The 22,309-nt window shown below is 44.5% G+C and overlaps 1 protein-coding gene across 2 annotated transcripts in view; it reads left to right on the top strand.

Annotated features, from left to right (window-relative positions):
- arhgap23a (Rho GTPase activating protein 23a) overlaps positions 1–22,309 on the top strand; it is a 69,433-nt gene that overhangs the window by 4,560 nt on the left and 42,564 nt on the right. Inside the window, exon 1 of one of the 2 annotated variants that reach the window (XM_084070900.1) lies at positions 9,985–10,419. The exons of the other annotated variant lie outside the window; for it this stretch is intronic. Coding sequence (XP_083927026.1) covers positions 10,366–10,419 — 54 coding nt within the window. The 5' untranslated portion in view covers positions 9,985–10,365. Of the gene's footprint in view, positions 1–9,984; positions 10,420–22,309 lie in introns of those variants that run through there. 2 annotated transcript variants of the gene reach the window in all.

Genomic DNA, 22,309 nt, shown 5'->3' with positions numbered 1-22,309 from the left:
GCACACACGCATACAGTATACAGTATACAGTATACAGTATACAGTATACAGTTTATTGATTAACTTAACCATGCAGACAGCTCCATTCTGAGATACCTCAGCATCCTCTTTGACCTTGCTGTCAGCTTGTTTTGGGAGAGGAGAGGACAGGACAGGACAGGACAGGACAGGAGAGGAGAGGAGAGGAGAGGAGAGGAGAGGAGAGGAGAGGAGAGGAGAGGAGAGGAGAGGAGAGGAGAGGAGAGGGAAAAAGAACAATGCTAAGACAGAGAGCTGTTCTTGCTGTTATTGACTAAGCCTGTCTGTCCTCTCCAGAACAGACTACACTCTCTTAGGACATGTGCTCAACATGCTTACAGGGAGCTCTGCAGCACAACCTGCTGTCCAACTCCTCCAGTGACCACATTGTCCATGTAACAGGTCATTCGCCCATTTGTCTTTATTGGAACGAAGATTCATAGGCTCGGGGGACAGCTAACATTGTGAATTCTATACTTCACACAGTGAATGTAGGTCATACAGCAGCATAAGATCAAGATGTGTGTGTGCGTGCGTGCATGAGTGAGTGGGTGCGTGTGCGTGAGTGCATGTGTGTTTGCATGTGAAGATGTTACCATAGACCCATGCACTTAATTTGAGGACTTCTAGATTGTCGGGCAGGCCAGAACCAATTGGCATATGCCTGAAGGCAGACAATGGGCAGATTGTCCTTGGAAAGAAAGTAGGGCATCCATCTCCAGTAAGTAAACAGCTCCTGTTATGTTCATGAGCACCGCTGTGACCTCTGCTGCAATGCACTAGGGCGGGGGCCAAGGTATGGGGATTGCAGGGTAGTGCTATGGTGGGGTTATGCCCTGGGAGGTCAGAGGTGAGCTCATGGTGGAGGCCCTTCCTGTCAGGATGGCTTTGTTTCAGTGCCAGCCATAGGGTGTATGTCAGAGTTGTGGGCTGATATAAGTCGGATGAGCGCTGCTGATCAGGGTTAAATGGAATCACAGAGAGGGATAAGTTTTATCAGTTGCATGAGGCGGGCTATCCGATTAGGACTCTCACAAACCACAGGCTACTGAGTCAGTCTGATTTATCATAATGGGCTTGTTTGGAATGACTAGGGCTCAGCTTGTCATACTTCATGTTTTTTGTTTTTTGACATCAACCCATGACCTTAGCAATCTGTCTCTGGACATTTATATTTTTAGCGTGTCCTCTCCTCTCTTTTTGCTCTCTCTAGTCTGTCTCTTTCTCCCTCACAAAGGTACACAGTGCAGATAAGCAGTGTGCCTTTAGCAGTGTCCAGGTGCTGTGTAAAGATGTCAGTCTGGAATTAGCAGCTGTCAGTGATGCCTGCTGTTTCATTACTTTGATCAGCATACAGGCCATGGAGCAGTGCTACTCTCAAGGCGTTCCACAGCTGCATCTTCATACTACCGGTATATAGGCTATCCTGCATAAAACGCTATAATCTGGCCTATTTTCCCTACTACTCAAGACTACCATATACAATATTGTCCTGTTTATAAAGTAAACACAGAGGACATGGCTGACACTGTTAATGTTGTGTATCCATCTACACTAGATATTAAAAGTGATGTATTGATGATTTGATCTTACTTTGTTACACAGTTGAGCTAGCTCTCCTGTTCCCTGCCCTGGATAATTCCAAGTTGAAGACAGATAGATTAGTCTGTCCTCTCCTGAAGTCTTCTTCTCATCAATCACTGCAATAGCAGGCTAACTGGACACTGAGATAATCCTTTAGAGAACAGGACGTACTTTTCCCAATCTTTCAGCTTTTTCCCACGTCCCACAGTGCCGGATTGTCTCAGGATAACTTTGGGTGAACATGAAATAAAAAATAGAAAAACTGAGATCTACAGTATATTTCTATTACAATGTTATCATTAATTTGCCAACTAGCTTCATTGTCTTGCCTTAGCAAAGTATTGAGCCCCCTTGTGGCCGCCAAGTGTAATTGTAGCTCAATTAATATCCATGTTGAGGAGATTATGGATTATATATTTAAGGAAGTCTGTCCAGTGACCAGATAAGGAGCAGATGGCTGTCCTTTTACACAGGCTAGAATAAGCAGATGTAATGCTCATTTGCGTTGATTCACAAATATAAACTTTTCTATCCTTTTCTGTTTTCCAGAGTAAATATAATAATGAGTCACAGATATACACTTCAATATATATATATATGTAATACATGTCCAGTGCATCCATTTCTCTAGCTGGGTTCTGGTATATTGGACATGCACTTTTTAAAGATTCACAGAATCACAGTTCCATGAGTGAATGCACTGGTGGACAGCGAAAGGAAAATGAGGAACATTTCTTTGTAAGGTCAGTTAATTCCGGTTTAAAACATTCCATCCCTGTGCTCTTCTGTATTCAATAATACCAAATGAGAACTCCCTCTTTTAAGGTCATGTCTAGACAAACTGAGTTTTTAGGACAGGGGAAATGCTTGGATTAGTATATGAGCCCCTTGGACCTATAGGATTGAGTTTAAACTGTATCTACTGCAAAGGAATGTAGCTAAGCCCTTTGTTATAACATGCACACCCAGGGACATCCATAAGATGTCATCTTGTACATATAGGGGACATTGCATTTCCTGAGGTTCATTATTTGTATTTCAAGATGAGACATCCACCATTTTCTGTAAATGACATGAGCCTCAAAGGCAAATTATCATCTGCTGTCCTTGGCCAAAGGTAAAAAGAAAAAGCAGCTTTAATTTTCAAATAAAATATACTTAAAATGCAATGTGTTTCAAAAAGAAGTGAAACAAGTGACTCGAGAGAGAGAGAGACAATACAACCTGAAAGGAATGGTTAACAGACAATGCCTGGCATGAAGACAAAACAAATGCACATATAAGCATCGTTTACAGAAGACACTAAAGCAGAGTGGACACAATAACTCAGACTATATGCGTGTATTGGACAGGACAAACACACCTACAGTAAAAGCATAAGCCACTAAAGTACATAGTATACACATCTGCATGGACAATAGCTTGCACTGTACAAGACAAACATAGAGGCAAGACAAGCAAGCGAGGCAAGACAGTTGACAAGATGCCAGCAGAAGCAGTGGTTGTAGTACTAATGTGCACATGTCTGGGTAATAATAAGCCATAATTGCAGATGCCCTCTGAAGGAATGGTAAGTACTAAGTTCTCTAATATGCACTGGGACTGAATTCCATTCTTGCGATGCCTTTACTAAAAATGCAGAGTGGCTAAAGGCACTTTTTATAATGGATACTACAACACAGTCACCTCAATACTTAAAACATTCACCACTTAGAGGTTAAATAATAACTGAGAAACCATGAGGAGTGCAAGATTTGTACTGTCCACACTGACAAAATGATTTTCTTACGTGACAGTAAGGCCTGCTCAATACAATTTAAATTACTTTTTTTTATCACACACATTGAACACTGAACAGAAGGTCATACTTTATTTACAAAATTGTTAATTTGGAACATTTTGTAATTAAGTCATTCATATGTGATCAAGTAATGCCTCATTATATAACATTGTATAGGATCCCTGCAGTTGATTTCTGTTCTGTTGGGATGTTCCTGACTCATCGCAATTCAGAGAAATCTGCGTAGACAATAGTACTGGACATCGTATGTCTCTTTCCCGAACGTGTCTTTGGGATACATTTCATCCATGCTACTCATTTCCATTGTCTATCCCGTCACAGGAAGTGACGCTAGAGACAGGAAGTTGGAGTTGTGAAGGTAAAGAGGTCGCAGACACATGTGGGCGCATGAGGTGACGGACAGCAGGAAGGAAGTGTGCGGCACTACTCCTGGAACCATGAGCGTCTGTTTATTTTTCCCTTCTGTGACAAGAGTTAGGGGAAAGGGAGGGGGGTGGAGGGATTCCTTTGAAGAATGTGTGCCAGGCGTTCATAGTAACAGCTAGAATTATAGTAGCACGTGAACAACCTGGATGTAATTCACGTGTTTTAATGGATGGGTTGGTAAGACACACAGAATCCTGGATGACTGGGAACTTTAATTGGTGGCCAGGCAGAACTTAGCTCTGGTCCATATCGTTAGAAGGAGTTCTTCTAGCGCTATGGACCAGAGGCAGAACTGCTGGTTCACGGACTCCTCAGTACCTTTTACATGAGGGGGCTTCCTTCTCTTTGTTCCTTTATCTCAAACACTACCACATGGCCCCATCTAATCAGCAGTCTCTATGTTAAGACCTGTGTGTACCAGAAACCAACCACATGAAATGGAGGCACAGTCATTTGTGTGTTTATTTTGTTCCTGTGTGTGGAGAATATAGTTTATCAGCTTGTACAATCACATAGAACTTCAATTTCCCTGAACGGCTTTCGTCTTGCAAATGTTTGACAATAAGGCCTTCATACAACAAGCAGTCAACAAAACAAATGCAAAATGTATTTCGGCTGATTGGATAAAATTGGTATCCCTACCTGAAAATGCATTTTCTGTTTACTAAAGACCTGGAGAGACGAGGAGACGTATACCCTAACCCTAAGTCCCTAACCCTCACCGCTTTGGTAAGCGGGGAACATAGGACCTGGGGAACATAGAGATGACCCCGTTACATGCTTCAGGGTGTGGTGGGTACAGGCCGGTGACAGTGCTGGAGTCCATAACTGATGACCAGACTACTGACTCAGTAGTGACCTCAGTAACTAGTGAGTCATTTTCTCCAGTGTCATACCCAGCCCAATGTGCACTCTGCTCTGATGGCCTCAACTCCAACTACAGTACCTCTAATCTGTCTTCATAGCCAGCCCAGAAGACACACACCCACTGTGCCCACAGGATCTATGTTCTATTCTGTCTGAGATGCCATGCCTGCTCAAGAGCAAGGAAGGCAGCTGCAGAGCATTACAGTAATAAGCAATAAGGAGACAACAGGGCCAGGTGTTAGAGGAAGAGAGAGAAAATGTAACAGGCTAGTTAGAGAAAGAGTGGATGAAGGAAGAAGACAAGTAGAAGTTAAGGAGAAATGGTAGGAATGTAAATTGGCAGTGAGAGGATAAGACAGAGGAACATGAAATAGGACACAGGGATGAGATGGGGTGGTGGAGGATGGGCATAGGGAAGGACCATTCCTGTTCCACATGAGTTACCAGACTAGAGCCTCTCATCTAAACCACATCAAGGCACTCACCATGTACTGTAGTTTATAGTGAAGTCCACTGTTGTGTCATTTCAGAACGTTGTGCCCGTCTGTCTGTCTGTCTGTCTGTCTGTCTGTCTGTCTGTCTGTCTGTCTGTCTGTCTGTCTGTCTGTCTGCATGCCTGCGTGTGTGTGTGCATGTGCGTGTGTGCGTGTGTGTATGTGTGTGTGTGCATGGACTGTTGTGTGTGTGTACCAGTGTGTTGACTGGTCAGCTGTTTCTTCTTATTCATGCCAGTTGTCCTTGTAGACAATGAGGTCCCCTCCTGTCATGCAAAGAGAGAATTATGTCTCACTTTGGAATCTAGGCAGGCTGAGGTCACAGGGCCTTCGTACGACCCCCTTCAAAGGAGTTCCACAGGAGCCTCTATGTCAACAGTTGGCCAACGGACAACAAGGACTGGCAGGCTTCTAGCAGACTCACCCTGATATCTACATTCACTCACATACATAAATATCCACACCTCTCACTCACTCATCAATAATCCCCACATCTCATTCATGCACAATGCACATAGATTTGTAGTATGTTTGTGTTGACGCACATGTTGACATACATTAACGAATATTCATGCTCTAGAATTCTCCTGCAGTCTTCTCATAGCTCTCTCAGGACACATTTCACCTATAAGGCCAATACAGCGATAATGGGCTCCTATTATTGCATTTGAGATGAGGTCAGGGAGAAGGTTATGCTGTATATTAGATCAGCTGCGAGAATAGATACTGTAGATAGATGGCTTGGCAGGGCTTGCTGATCGTATCCATGTAGCTCTTAGCCGTGAGCAATACAGCACAGGCAAGGCTAAATGCAACTGTATCAAATGAGGGCTTGAGAGGGATAGTGTGTCCAGCCTGACAGAGAGACAGTGTGTCCAAATGGACTGCAGCAGACTCCGCGAGGGCTCACATTGAATGATGGTAAAGAGATTTGGCAACAACGACCCTCAGAACAAAAGTATGTGTGTGTATGGGGGGAGGGGGGGGGGGTGGAGTGAGTATCTACTGGCTCGACAGTTGACAGGCTCAGAACTTGAGGGAACTGGGTTGAGAAAAAAAGGGAGATATGAAGGAGCGAGCCGGAGGAAAAACCATGGCGGGGATAAAAACAGCGAGGGACGAAGTTGAAGCGGGGAATTTGGGTAATGGATAGGAGGATAAGTGGAGTAACCAGAATCCGGGTTAATTGTAGTGTACCATTGCACATGCATGCGCAGCACTGTGAAGTGGCCTAGAATGTTATGTAGGATGGCAGGGGTGCCCCCCACCCACCCCTGTCTGAACTAATACAGCAGAACTGAAATCTCATTAGTCTTGACTCTGGAGGTTCTGTCTGGGCACGACCACGTGCTCGGCCAGTCAGCCGGTCGTAGGGCTGGGGGGTGGCGGGGTGCGGTCGAGCAAATAAATGTTGTTAGTTAGTAGTGATAGTTGTTTGTTTGTTTGAGCCACTAGGACTAGGCTGTATATTATTATGTAATGACCAGGAGATGATTCCATGTCTCCCTGCTCCGAGTCCTAAATGAATATAAAAAAGATACTAGCATGTCACCCTACATCAGTATCAAATTGGATTTTTCTGAGTCAATCAGAGGGACATTACCCACAGCCTTGGGCTGTGTGTCAGTGACTGAGCCCATAGACACATGACAAGCACTGTAAGAGAAGGGGTCAGTGCAAGGCAGATTCCCCAGACACACGCTGGACGTTTTCCAACATTTTCCACAGTATATTAGATGACAGTAAAGCTACGTCTTTAGAATGCCAAATCATATTTTAACTTCTGCCCATCAAAATGTGCTGAACACCCTGCTGACATACACTTACCAGTCCTAAAGAGAGCGTTTTGCTTGCCTGATAGGCAAGTTAGTGTTTTCTGTGTATGTGTGTGTATCCATGCACATGTGCATGTACCTACAGTATGTGCCCAAGAAGAGGTGTGGCAATGCAAACACAAGACACACTAACATAGTACCATTCTTCCCAGAGCGGAGTGATGTATCCCTGTCTGAAAGAACACAAAATACATTTATTTTAGACACAAAACGATAGGAGAGAGAGGGGGGACTGTGATCCGGAGTAAGAGGGGGCAGACAGTCAACCCCTCACACACCAGCTGCAGAAGGCCTCTTCCATGACACCCATTCCTCGCCTAATCCACCCTTTCTTCTTGTGGATCAGCCCACATTCAGGACCATATAAAAGACCCTCCCGGACACGGACAACACTATCTGCCTAACTCTCCACCTTAAGACCAGGTCCAGGATCCTGCTGATGCTGTCCCTGGACTTTGGCATTTTAAACTGTAATGAGGATATCCACTGAATCTACGGAGGCTGCACTACTGGTGGTGTAGCTGCTGATATTCACATGAATAATCATCCGTTTTAAATGCTGCTGAGTGAAGGTCATCACTTGGACTTTTCAAAGGGTGCCGGCCCTCTGGCTCAGGTTCTAAGCCCTTGACAGTGATGGTGCATCTCTGGGTGGGCCAGGGGGTCTGAGTGAGGCCTTGAAGAGAGAGTAAAGGCAGTCAGAGAGTTGGCAGCTGTGGCTCTTGGCGTGGGAAGCCTTTGTAAGCTTCTTTTTCCCCTATGACTCCAGTCTGTTTCCCCATAGGAAGACAGCTTTGAAGTGGCTCTCTTTCCCTGCTCTGCTCCTTGCACCCCTCTCCCCTGTGCCACACTCCACACTAATAGTAGCCACATGGGCGCCCCCCCCCAACTTTGAGCCATCACACTGGCTGAAGCAATGCCACGTCGCCATATTCTTTGCCAGGCTTTCACCTTCTCATTTTCTTCTCTCATTCCATTATTTTCATTTTATATTCACCTTTTTATGCCTTTTCATAACTAGTGCAATGATTTCATGTGGAGGCAATAAGTGGGGACTTGGGAGGAGTGGACCTTATTTCCATGGTTTGGTAGGAAGCTCCACACTTACTGTAAGTTGGGGGTGTAACCTATAATCATGTAGTGTAAATTCTTGGCAGGCAACTGATGTTCCTGTTGGATTAATGACTAAACTTCCCATGACTGTGTGGCTTTTGATTCACCCTGCATGGCTGCAACCATGACAGCCTAAAAATACTTTCTGTTAAATGCCCCATGACCTTTAATAATAGCAATTCGGATTTGACATGGTTGATATGGGTAATTCTGAATGGATGGCTTTGTAACCATGATTTGAATGGGTGGTTAATTAATGACAGAAATTATGTTTGGACAGGTACAGCCTTGTAGCTGGTAGCAGTGCTTCTGATTGGATGGTTAATAAGAAGTTAATAATGCATGACATTTTTTTGGATGGATTTGTAACGTTGTTGTTCGCAGCTACTAACAGCAATTGCCATTGGCCGGCTTTTGTGTGTAGATTCTGATTGGATAAGCTATGTTAATAAGGGCGAAGAAGCAAAAACTGAACACCTTTTTTTACAGAAGAAGCAAAAACTGAACACCTTTTTTTACTTAAGTAAAAGTATCAATACTGCAATGTAGAAATACTCTGTAACAAATAAATGTCCTGAATGAAAAATGTACTTGAGCAAAAGTTAAAAAGTATTGATATAAAAATGTACTTAAAGTACCAAAAGTAGAAAGTACTCATTATGCAGAGATTGTCCCATTTCACAACTTTTCAAATGTATACAAAAAAATAGCAGATCTACAAGCTCACAATGCATCACATCGCGATGCATTGTGAGCTTGTAGATCTGCTATTTTCAAATGGCTGAAATATCTATAGGGCTGAAGTGTTTAGTGTGTTTTGTAATAATAATCTAAATCTACAAAGTAACTAGAAGTTTTCATAATAATTGTAAAAGCACAATGTTTTCCTCTGAGATGCAGTGGGGTAGAAGTAAAAGTATTGAAAATGGTATATAGGCCTACTGAAGAAAGTAAAACATACCTCAAAATTGTACTTAACTTGAGTACATGTACTTAGTTACTTTTCCACCACTGCTGAACACACATATCCTCACTCAGAGTGTGTGGACGCCAGGAATTCGTCATGGAAGTTGTCTCCCAATCTGAGTGTGCTGCTGTCCTACTACCTCCTCGTGAACCTTTAAATTCCCCCAGCTGTTTAGTCTTTTCGGTCGGGTCTATCAGTTTATCAGGGCACAATAAGCCTTTGTTTAAACGGCCTTGGGCACGCTGAGGTATGTATGCGCCCCCATCCACCCCCCCCCCCCTCCTCCCCCCGCGTCACGGTTTCCGAGGACGAGGATGGCTGGCATAGACCATATACCAGCGTTGCCATGTCCGCTTGTTATAAGCGACTTTGGGCTTGTTTTTCTGGTAGCTTGTAAATATTGGTTGTTGCGTTTTTTTGGGCTTGTTTCTAACGTGTAGTTGTTTATTTGGGCTTGCTATCTAAATGTTGATAAAGTGTTTTTTTCATGTCAAGGACCCCCAAATGAATATGCATTTGTCCGCAGACCCCCCCCCCCCCTTCTGAAAATATTTTGTGCCAGATACGTCCTCCATACAAGATTTGTGTGGATTTGAAAATATTTTAGATTTTTCTTTGAAAATAGCAGATCTACAAGCTGTCGCATCAGGACCTTTAACTCTATGACCAGGACGCGTTGCGACCTGGTCAATAGGCTGGTAGATAGGCTATTTTCAAATAGCATATTTTAAAGTGCCCATGTGACCTAAAAGTCGCTTCTTCTGGCCTTGTTTTCATAGACCTGGTTGCTTATTTCTCTGTCACAATCTGGCAACACTGCTGGAGAATAGCAGTGTATCATAGCCAGGCATTTTTCCAACCTGAACTTTTTGGCAACAGGCAGACAGAGGGAGCTCCTGTACAGCCGGAGCGACGTGCATGTTAATGGAGGGAAGGAAGGCTGTGAGCTCACGGTGCGAGGAACACACTGTGTTGGCTTTACAGCCACAGCCAGGCCGACGTGGAGAGGGCTTTACTGATGCGGTGTGGCGGAAGGAGAGGGGGAGCAGCAGCACACCAAACAGCCCCAAACCACGGGAAACACTGGGTTAAAAAGGAAGTTAAGTGGATAGGTGAATGAATGCCACAGTGAGTGGACCGGGGACCCCCGCTACAATATTCTACTTTGTTATTGACAGAACACTTTTTTGTTCATAGATATTCGCCACTTGTAGCAACGAATCCCCCTCTCCTGGTTCAAAAAAAAATCTCAGCTGTCCAATGAATGGAGTTGCTTTTTGCCTTGTTGGAATTCCTCCCTACTCAGAGAACGAAGTAAGTAATGCTTGCTGTGTTGTTGTTGTTGTTACTGGTAATGTTTTGATTTTTAATCATCTATGATACCCCGGGAATGGCGGACATTGTATTGGGACTGTGGTGGGGCTGGTCAGAGAGCGTGATTTCCTAAGAGGATTAACGGCAGTAGTTTACATACCGTGGAGCCTACAGTACACACACACACACACACACACACACACACACACACACACACACACACACACACACACACACACACACACACACACACACACACACACACACACACACACACACACACACACACACACACACACACACACACGTACACACACCGTAGGTTGTACGATAGATTTTCAGCGTTGTATTTCTGCAGCTTCGTTCATGCTGTGCACGAAAAGAGGCGAAAAGTGACATTTTACGCTCTGTAATTTCAGTCTTTTGTGTGTCCTTTTTTTCATCAGGCTGTTAAAAGGGACTGGACATCCCAAACGTGGATGCCACCGTTGTCCTATCTATCACACCTAGTGTCCACACTGTTCACTGACTCTTTCTTCCACCATGGGAGTCAATGCACGTTTTGATGATCACTTGTTTATTTAATTGAGCTCTCCACATGAGCTCTAGTGAGCCTACAGTCTACCGCCTTGTGTCACTTTCAGAAGAGAGAAGAGGTAGCTAGCTACTGCTATGATTCCCAAAACCTAAGGTGGGGCTTCCAGGCAAATCGAACATGAAAAACCATGTAATAACCACTTTAAAGACGTTCAACGGTATGATGACACATACCAAAAACACAGATTGTTGACATTGATTGAGTTTGTTGTTGTGCAGAGATCCTTGTGAAAGGTGTGTGTACTGTTGGCTACTTTGAATGATCTATAGTAAGAGATGACCAAAAGCGACTCCAGCAGAGATATTGCCATAGGTCATGGTGTAGGAGAGGTTGTCCTCTTTGGGCCTGCACGCAGGAGGTCTGCTTGTGTGTTTGAAAAAGAGGCATCTGGATAGGTAGCCTACTGGGCTGACTCTGTTTGTATGTAGCCTCCACAGAGGTCTGTGTCTAGATCTGTTTTGATTTAGGCTCAGAGGATCTTTTGACTCTGTGTGGTGCCTTGTGTATTTGTGTGTGTGTGTGTGTGTGTTCTTATGCGTGCGCCTGTGCGTGTGTAGGGGATGCCCTGAGGTAATAGAGTTGTTTGAACTTGATGAACTTTACAATGTGGCAGTAAGATCCTTTTTTCTCTTCATGTTTCGTTGTCCTGAGGCCATAAAAATATGTTCCACATGAGGCAAATCAATTGTTTTATAGTGTTCCACTTTGTACAATGGATTGAAATGTGCACATTACCGATGCCTATAATATGAGGCAAAGGGATGAACTTAGAAAAGTTACCTTAGAATTTGCAGTAGAGAGAGAACATGTAGTCTTAGTATGTGTGTGTTTGTGTGATGTATAATCTGTGTATTTTGATCAAGCAATCAAACAGTGTATCAATGACGGCTTTTATTTTCTGATCTCATGTTGTTCTTCATGCACTCGATTACCCTAGGATGCCAGTGTGAGGTATTTGTTTGTCTTCTGCATACTCTTCTGTTTTCCTAAATCCCTATGCCATAGGGCCTATGTGCACAGAACCTCTCTCTTCATTGACTGTGGCCGTTTTTTCTCCCTCTGCCAAAGAACAGCTTTTCCTCTTTTGTGGTCTCATTTTATTTGAAAGTAGTCACATGTTTATGTAGTAAAACACGTCTAAAACATCCCTTCAAAAACATTGAAGTCACTTTTATCTTCACATTTCCAGTTTTGTAACATACTGCAGTGTAATAAGACATGTAACCACTGTGTCATAACTGTGAAGTGATTCCTTTGTGTACCCACATAATTGCCCTTTTTTTTTTAATTTGACAATTACACATCAGACCCGATGTGGAGTTTCTAATATGATTTCGCTGGGCTAATAGTTAGCACATGGCTGCAGAACACGCTGTTTTTACCTTCAACCCCCTAACCTGACCTCAGTGCCTCCTCTTCTCTCCCTGACCCATTTCATACCTGCCCTTTGCCCCTGACTGAGTGTCAGCACACACCCTAGTCTCATGTCGCAAAACGTTTGTCCACAGTGCACCTCAGTTCTCCTTGGCCGCAGAAAGGAATACAGGGACATCCCTCCACTCGAACAACTGTACTGAAGTGCAGGGCTTGTACTTTTGATATGAAAATTAATGGTTGGTTAAAGAGCAGGGACTGGGACCTGCAAACGTTCCTCTTCATTCTCTTCCATTTGTGACTGGCCTCTGATTGCACATTGATTCAGTTAGACCAAATAGTGCAAAGGAAAGCCTATTTTTATACTTAGTTAAACAGCAGTTATTTCCAGATTTTTGCAAAATCTGTTATTTTCGTCAAGCAACACTGTCATATGGGAAGTGATGACAAAAATGGACCGAGAAAGGAAAGGCATATGCAGAGCTGAATTTATGGCCACTTCGTAAATGGGGAACACAGTGTTTTAAAGGGGCTGACGAGGTTCGCCTTCGTCCAGAGTGTATTACTGAGACGAGACTGGGAGTGGCTTTTTATGGAGGGCATGTCCAGTGGGACATGTTTAATGTTGTTAGCAGGGCTGCTCCAGTGTTGCAGTGCAGTACTTGTGGGTGGGATCAATAGAGATGTGCCTGTAGAGAGGAGATGCAAGTCCAGGGTGGGGCAGAGGGCAGGCAGTGCAACACCATTAAGGCCTAATGCTGCCTTGTGCCACGTGATTGCCACACCATATTGACGATGGGAAATATGAGAACCCTCATATAAAAATCTGAGCTGATCCAGTCGATAGCACACCTCCTTTCGTGTCCCTCTAGCACGTGTACCCGTTTGTCTGCGCGTGTGTTTGTTTGTGGTCATTGATATACTGTAGCCTGCCGCAGTGCTTGCAGCACGTTAGCATGAGTGCAGAAAAGAGCAGACTCATACACTATCGATGACTGTGTAATTCATTACTCTCCTCTAGCCCTGCTGATTTTAAGTCAGATCTTAACCTTTTTCATACAAGCAGCCTGCCAATACTACATGGCCAGAAACGGCTATAGGTGTAAGGGATCAAGACGTCAAACCCAGGAGCTGCCTTACAGTCAGTGTCCAGTCTTCAAACCTGACCAGAAGCCTTATCTATGAACAGTCTCACAAAAGGTTAGACCGGATGTTCCTCGATCAGTTCCTGGGAAGGAACGACAACAGCAAGTGAAATTATCTGACACTGCACGAGAAAGGCTCGTTAGAAGATGTCTGAGACTCTGAAGAACTTATATTAGCATAGTATAGCATTATTTCTGACCATCACATCTGTAGAGAAACGTAAGGTAATTTTAATTAACCCCCCTTTACACCATGTATTAAAATATGATCAGAGTGCTAGCATGGAGGGCTCTGAATGGCATGGCCAGTGTGCGGACGTCCAACCTCCCCTGACTTATCAAGCTCAGCTCCTTCTCTGCAACTGCGCATATGGTTGTGAATGCTGGAGTCCTGAAGGGTGCCCTACAGAAGTCCCTGGATGGGTGCTACACCACAATGTTATGTGCAGTATTAAACTTGTATCAGTGAGGGGATACCAAGCATGAGTGAGATGATAGCAGCCACTGCCATAGACACCAGTAGCTCCCAGCCAGCAAACTTGTGCTGTGGGAACCAACCAACACGCGGGCATCGATCACGATCACACCTACCTATGTAGACTTACTAAAGAAAGATGCAGGGGCAGAAAGTACTGGTGAGCAAGCCAGACGTATGGAGGATCGAGATGACTCTGGAAATGCCGCTGGAGGACTCGTCCGAGGATGACTTATAAACCGAGATGACGTCTGGAGGTGGTCTGGCTCACATGTATATAGTGATCAGATGAGATCTCAGTTAACCAGTTGTAATCGCAAGGATCGTTCATTATCCAGATAAAATATCCACATACAGATTTTATTTTAAAGCAAAGTCTAATAGGGTCTAGTCCAAAAACATATCATTTTTCACGTCTGCAATGCCGTGTTTTCTTGTCGATACAGTATGTGCATTGAAGTGACAGGTCTGTGGGCAAAGTGTCAGGGTGGGCAGAGAGAGGGACAGTAAAGTCTGTGTTACAGAGTGTCCTGCATCAGTCCATTAACACCACTACGATGTCTCTCACACCTTAGCACCCTCGTCCAAACACCACCAGCCCTCTGGCATTCCTTAACTCTGGGCCTCCAGACGACAGCTGCGTCTTGCTGTACAACCGCTCATGCCTCACCTCTACAATCGTTAACCTAGCGTGTGCGTGCGTGCATGCGTGTGTGTGGTGTGTTCGCGTTGACACACTTGAATCACTCTCAGACTCATAGCCAAGCGCAGGTGTTCACAAACACATGCTTTACAGCATGTTTACATTGCACGTAAACGGCCAGGGTTGCGTATGCTCACGACAATTGCCCAAGTGCTGCACATGTGCATGTATGTAGACACACATGCACACACAGCATCAAATCTATTTGATAGCTGACTGTAGCCACAGCTCATAGCATTCAGGGTCATACGAAATATGAATATGGATTTTCAGATTCAGATTTCTGATTTCGTATGCTTTGGTCGCAGTCTTTGAAAATTATTCCCACATCAGTTCCATATTAAGCATTCAAAGTGGCATTTGAAACATGCATTGAATGATTGGTGTGTGTGACTTGAGTTTCATGCCGCAAGACTTTGCAGCATTACTTTGCCCCATTCCACATAGTTCCAGGGTATTGGTTGTAGGAGCACTAGCCTGCACCAGCCCTAGTATTTTTGTGAGGAAGTCCTTGAAGCTGTACAAAAACAGTATAGTATAGGTGGCCGAATGAGATTGGTCATCATTGTCCTTGTTTATCATGGTATGAGCGGTGCAGTGCCTGTAATGCAGCTCTGCAATCCAAAGCAAGCATCTACTGCTAATGGTATGGTATTGATCCTCTGTTGTTAGTCAGAGTCAGTACTTCCCTCTCTTTCTCTCTCCCTCTCTCCTTTTTCCCCTCTCTCCCTGGAACACTCTTCCCTCAAGGTGCGCCTTATAGGATAGGATGAATAGGGGTCCTTGTATTTTTAGCGGCACTTGAAATTTGCCTGTCCTGAAAGGTGACAGATCCATTACCCAATCAATTCTTGTTCCTGGCGTGGGGCAGGGATTGGGAACACACATCCCCTCCTGTGTCCCGGCTGGGTGCATTTCATATGGTGTCTGATTCCCTGAAGTCGGTGTGAAACAAAGCCTCTCTCAGAAACAGATGAGAGCTAATTAGATTCATGCCTGATGGTCTGGACTGTGTCAGTGCCTCTTTGTATTTGTGTTAATGCATACCACTGCCTGTGTGAGTGTTTTTTTTTCTGGCTGTTTTTTTTGTTGCTTATTTTAACTGGAAAATGTGCGCCTGTACTGTATGAGGGTGACTTTATCTCATCTGTGTTGTTGAGTGCATAGGAATTGAGGACAGGTTGCATCTTGTTCGGAAATGCAAACACAACTCTTGTTTATATCTGTCTGACTGTGGGATTGCCCTGAAGCCAGGGCGACGGGCCTGAATGGGGTGGTCAAGGTTCAGGGGTTAGGGGGCCCCTCGTCATTCGCTTGGCCCCCAATAAAGAGATGCTAAATAGGCAGGAGGGGCAGTCTTGTCACTGTGTCGCAGGGGCCATGGGTCAAGTACGGGCGGACACTTGAGCGAGCCCCATTCAAAACATGGCAAATGATATTATGTATCTTCCTTGCCTGTCTCTCGTGTATAACTGTACTATGTACTGAATGTAGTGTCTTGTCGTGTGTCTCATTTCTGTGCAAGTGAGGTGCAAGGAAGCAAATGGGGACCCTTTTGGAGTGTTGTGTGCATACATGCGTGCAGTGAGCTCAGCTGTATGGCGTTCCATGTCTACAGCTCCAGTCAAATGTGCAGGCACCCTCCTGCACAGCCTTTGTGAACAGTGTAGGAACATTGGAATGTAAAGAGAGGGAGAGGGAAGGAGGAGAAAGGGTATGGCAGAAGATAACAAAATGGAGAAAACCCTGATGAGTCATTGGCAGAGATGACAGCTAAACGCTGTGAGTAATCCAAAGGAACTGCATGAAAAAGAAACCAGGTGCTGCTCCCTTCAGCCTTGCATAACAGACATTTGCCTTCCTGCCAACTACCAGGGTTCACCGTATGCTTATCTTTCACTCAAACAAATGAGTTTGTGTTATGTGTGTGTTATGTGATATTTTTGAATGACCAACCAAGATCCTGGTAGCACTGAGGTACTCTGAAACAAACTCTTTCAGATATCAGAATAAATGTGAGAATTAAATGGTGCTATGCTGAAAATGGAAACACAATCACAATGGCAGGTATATATTGTTAAATCTAATCAATCCTGAAGCCAATCTGAGCCCCCCATAAATCCTGTCACACAGAGAAGATGTTTGAAGCCTGTAGGAATTTGATTGTTGTGCGTTGGCTCTGGAAATCTTCACGACTTGCAAGGCCTGTGCGTGTACAAGAAAAGCACACATATCACTAAAGTGATGCACAATCATAAACCTGTTTTCACTTACTTGCAATGGCAACAATTTACTGGTATATTGGATTTTGTATGAATGTGCGGCGATTTTGTATGGCGGTATATCTGGTGCTGTCAAAATGACAGCATGCTTCTGGGTCAAATTGCCAGCCTGCATTGATGTAGTGGCACCGAAGTGTGAACGCAGAGCGTCACTAATCACTATACCACCATGACAGTGCATAATGCCAGTGCTTACACAAGATATGTCAGTTCTGTGAACAAACTGTTGTAACTTGTTTTATCAACAAAATTCTTCATAAGAAATAATGTTTGTGTATTCGAGAGAGAAAAAGCTCTTATGCGTTCTGGTGGAGAGAGACAAAGCTGTTTACTGGGTGAGAGAGAGAGACCATCATTATTGCAAGAGCGAGATCATGTCTTGTTGTTTGTTTGAGCAATGTTGACGTAGCTAAGAGAAAGGTGAAAAATATATATTGCATGGAAATGGAGTGTTCAACTACGATGCAAGTTAAAGTAGCGTATAATTCCATTCATTACATTTTGGGAGAGAGAGTATGAATATTTCTTCTGTTTGTCCTAAATACATAATTCATCATCCCCAAATGTTGCCCTGCATGCTTATACTGTACATTACATTATAGGATTGAAGTTGGACTGAAGGCGAAGCCTACCGGCTAGTGAACGGTAAAGCATTGTTTATTCTCGGCGAGAGAGAAAGCCTATGTGACAGTGACATCCCACAGCAAAGCGAGGCTACCACACAGGCTGTGTGTCCCCAAAATACATATTTTTGTATCGCCAAATGCCTAGTCTCGCATGCTTAGAGACACCTCTTGCCCGATCATTAAGTATGGCACTGGTATATTCATCTCTGTGAGAATGACTACATAAGGGCACTTAACGATTAAAGAGGGCATGTGAGAACGACTCTCCCACTCCCTATGCCATCATGTCATGTTAATGTTTTACACGGAAAAATACTGGCATCGTAGTGAAAACATGGATACTGTCAATTAAGTTTTCATGGCCATAGGGTTAAGAATCATGACAGGCTCTGTTTTTCCAGCTTGGTCAGAAAGTTACAACCTCAGAGCAGAGGCTGTGATCCAACATCCTTTCATTGCTGGATAACTGGTTCATGATGTGTGTTCAGGGATTGTACTGTAGTGTACATACACCACAGATCATGGAGGATCCTATTAGTTTGTGTATATGGCAGCTGGCCAGCCAGCCACTATCAAAGTGACGGTGCAAGTCGATGAACTGTGAAACGCAGTTTAGACACAGCGAAGGACTGTTGTTTTGTTGGGCTTAGTTTAGCTGACTCACTGACCCTAATTGCCAGCACATCCCCCCTGCAGCTACACCCCAAACATTTGACTCCCAGCACAGGCAGCTCTGCTGCAGGGCCCTGCAGATGTGCAAACTAGAGCCTGACAGATGTATTGATTTGGCCGATATATTGGGCGTTATTTGACAACATCGCTATCAGCAGTTTTGCAGCCGATTTTTAACTACTTTAAAACTGGCGTCCAATGCCGTCCATTTTGTGGGCATGTTATTATAGGGCAAGGGTTTTCTTTTAAGTTTTCAAGAACTGTCAAACAAAGCAGATCTAAAGCTCTACTGCAGATGGGCAAACAAACACACTCATCTAGATGTATATTCACTTTATGTATCCCTCAGGAAACTGCAATGTCACAGTTGCCAAAAACACAGTTGGGGGTTAAGAGTAAGTAAGTACTAAAGTGAAAGTAAGTGCAAAGTAAATTGTACAGAGTACCAGGTGAGAACAGTAGAAAAAATTAAATCCCTACAAAAGCGACTGTGCTTGTTGTGACAGGCCAGCAACAGAGACAGTCAGCCGTGTTGAACAGGCAGGCAATTGAAGATGCTCTGGAGGCTGGGAAGAGATAATGGTGCTGGCTGCCTGCCTGAGGCAGAGGAGAGCGACCTCTTGTCACAGCAGAACACACTGACCCTGGGACAGCACACGTTCAGCTGCTATGTCCTATCTCAATTAGTCTCGTTCTTTCTCCTCCTCCGTTTCCTCTGTGTGTCAGTGTCCTTGTTGTCTTATTCCTTATTCCGTCTTCCCTCCTTCATCCGTTTTTCCTCTCCAATGCGTCGCTATTTTCAGTTTTCTTGTTTTCCCATCACCCCTCCCAGTTTTCTTCCTGTGTGTCTGATTTGAGAGGAGAGAGAAACAGTGAAGTGATCTGGTTTGATCTCTCCACTGCTGCCTTATTTGGACATCATATATCCCTTCAGAAAGCACTGGATGCCCACATATTTCAGCGTGGTGTGTGTCTGGACTGGAGCCCTGTCTAAATATACACCTAGGTGTATTTATGGGGGCATTCCGTGTGGCTGTCAGGGACTTTGCTCTGCTCAGATATAGCTAGTCTTCAGTTGTAAAGCATTTGTTATAGCCTAAAGCATATAGGTATTCCATGCCGATAAGCATGAGCGGTTTGCCTTAAAAGGGTCTGCTTTTGTGATACTTGGTATGTCTGTATGCAACACTCTGATCCCAGCTTTAAGAACGTTGCACACACACACACACACACACACACACACACACACACACACACACACACACACACACACACACACACACACACACACACACACACACACACACACACACACACACACAGAGCCAGAGTTTACAGCATATACTCAAAACTAAAATGGGTGAACGGTATATTTATATAGTATGTCTTTGCTCTCAGCACTGTTGTGAGACCAGTGACCACATGTCTGAATTTCATTCCCATGTCAATATCTATGATCCTCATGGGAGCCCAGATACACCTCAAGAGACCAGAGACCCATCACCCGCACATGATGTGACCTTTTGTATACTGAGGTGGACGAAGCCATGGAAACGTCTCTGTGACATTTTGTGCCCACAGCTGATTCTCCCTGCCTGTAGGAAAGGCTGCTTAATGCAGAGTGACAGAAGCTAAATATGCAGAAAATGCCATGAGCATCACACTGGCATACAGACCATCATCACTTTACAAAATCCTGAGTGTTTATTTAACTCTGAGAGTTTACAAATGTAACCAAATGGACCGGTAAGAGTCTAAGCATCAATTTGATTACATTTGTGGACTCTCTGACTTACAAATGGATAAACACTCAGGCATTTGCTGTGTATATACATAGAGGTCAAATATTTTGGTGCACTTGAAACAACTGCGCAAGTCTGAACTGGTTAAAAAGTAAAAACATTCACATATTTAAATGCGCGCACACACACACAAACATAGACATGCTGTCTCAAACAGACCCACACAGGCACTCATACAGCAGACACCAGTATCTCTGTCCTCCACAGATGTTGTGCACTGGTGCAGGCCTGTACACTGCGTGACACGAATCAACAGGAAGGAGCAGGCAAATCTGCAGCAGATGAGATGATAGTGATGGCTGATCCTCCTGTATTCAAAACATGTCCAGGAGGACATACTGTATCTGCATGCCATCTCTGTCCCACCAGAAGGGGTGGGGTGCAGAGAGACATGGGTGGGGGGGATTGCGAAGGCAGGAGCGCTGCCCACAAACGGTCTGCGTGTAATCTCTGGATCGGCAGTCTTATCAGTGCTCGCTCACAGTCTGGGAAGCTCAGCTCATGTCCAGGCTAGCAGACCCTGTACTTTCGAGTCCTTTAGGTCTGCCTTTTGGTCTTTATTTTTTGGTTTGGCACCATGGGAAGGGAAGGGGAAAATCTGCTCTTATTTCGGCTTCCAGTGTTGACATATTACCGGATTAGGAAAGAGTCATAAAATGAAGTGTTTGTAGGGGAGGGGACGTTATTTGTCAGCCTCAGATTTATGCTGTACTTGGTCACGTGTGCTGTGTGTTGTTTTTTACTCTGCCCACCCCTGTGGGCCTCTCTCCAGTTTCTCTACAGTGTCTTCTCCTGTACTGGAGCTCCCAGAGGTCACTAGAAGTCTACAAGCGTTGACATGGAAAACAATGAACTGACAATAAAAGGGAAGGCTAGGCTGTATGTTTAATAAAAAACACCAGGTGATAAGAAAGCTTTGTGTGAAATCTCTGTCTGGATTTCCAAACACAAGACTGGGAGGTTGTAAAAGAGGAATGGGTGAATGTACATATTTCCTCCTAAAATGGTACTCGTTCATCGTCCACCAAAGAGCCTCTGCTGTGTTTGTGTGTGTGTGTGTGTGTGTGTGTGTGTGTGTGTGTGTGTGTGTGTGTGTGTGTGAGATTGTGTGTTTGTGTGCGCATGCATGCATGTCCAAACAGTGTACTGTATATGAGGCAGTCTAGAGTGATGGAGGAATTCTTCAACTCGGTGTGATTGCTGGTGCATGACAGGAATGTAAAAACCAGATGACCTCAAATGGAAACTCCAGTGAGGGACAGACGAGACCTTCTTGCTTGGTCTATTAAACAGTCAGACCTAGCTTTCTAGCCCTGCTTTCTCTTCTCCCTCTTTTCTTTCTTTAACTCTTTCTCTTGCACTCACTAAAGCCTGATTTATACTCTGTCGTACGGCTGTCACGCTTGCCAAAAATAGCATTATTTTCTGCAAATTTTTCGCTTGAATAAAAAAAGGGTATAACTTACGACATTGGTTCTCAAAGTGGGGTCCGGGGCCCCCCAGGGGTCCTTGAGGGAGTTCCAGGGGGTCCCCAGCTAAATGATAGATTAGGCACCAAATGGACCCTTATGGGTCTGTAACTCTGAGAGTGTACAAATGGAACCGCAATATAAATTGGACCGCAATATAAATTGCGGTCCAAGTGATAGAAATGCCATTAAATGGGGGTCTGTAGCCCTAATGCATGTCAAACTGGGGGTCCTTGAAATTAAAATGGTTGAGACTGCTAAAGCCGTAAAAGATCTTCTCTTATGGGGGTCCCTGGCATATCTTTTGAAATGGGGGTCCGCGGGCTAATAAGTGTCAATTTGGGGGTCCTTGACATGAAAAAGTTTGAGAACCACTGACTTACGATAAACTAGGCGTAACTCTTTCTCTCTCTCGGACTTGTAAGACACACTGGCCATCAGCGAGTCTCCCGACTTGGCTCAGTGGCCGCCACGCCACGCCACACCACACCACACCACACCACACCACGCCCCGGCCGCTGGACCGCTGCCTGGCGCGAGGCCGTCCATAACGCGCCCCCGGGTACGGTTTTAGCCAGCGCTGGTCTCTGCAGCAGCCCAGCCAAGGGGAACAGAGTCGTCATCCACGAGCCCCGAAACTTATAATTTTCATCTGTTAATTACACAGAGGCAGCGATTGGGGCTAAATATATGCATCGGGCCTCCAGGGAAGGGAAGGAAAGGAAAGCGGAGGGGCTTCCAATG

The sequence above is a fragment of the Gymnoscopelus microlampas genome (assembly GCF_963454915.1).
Source record: "Gymnoscopelus microlampas genome assembly, chromosome: 11".
In the NCBI taxonomy this organism is placed as follows: domain Eukaryota; kingdom Metazoa; phylum Chordata; class Actinopteri; order Myctophiformes; family Myctophidae; genus Gymnoscopelus; species Gymnoscopelus microlampas.
This window is presented reverse-complemented; position numbering and strand designations above follow the sequence as displayed.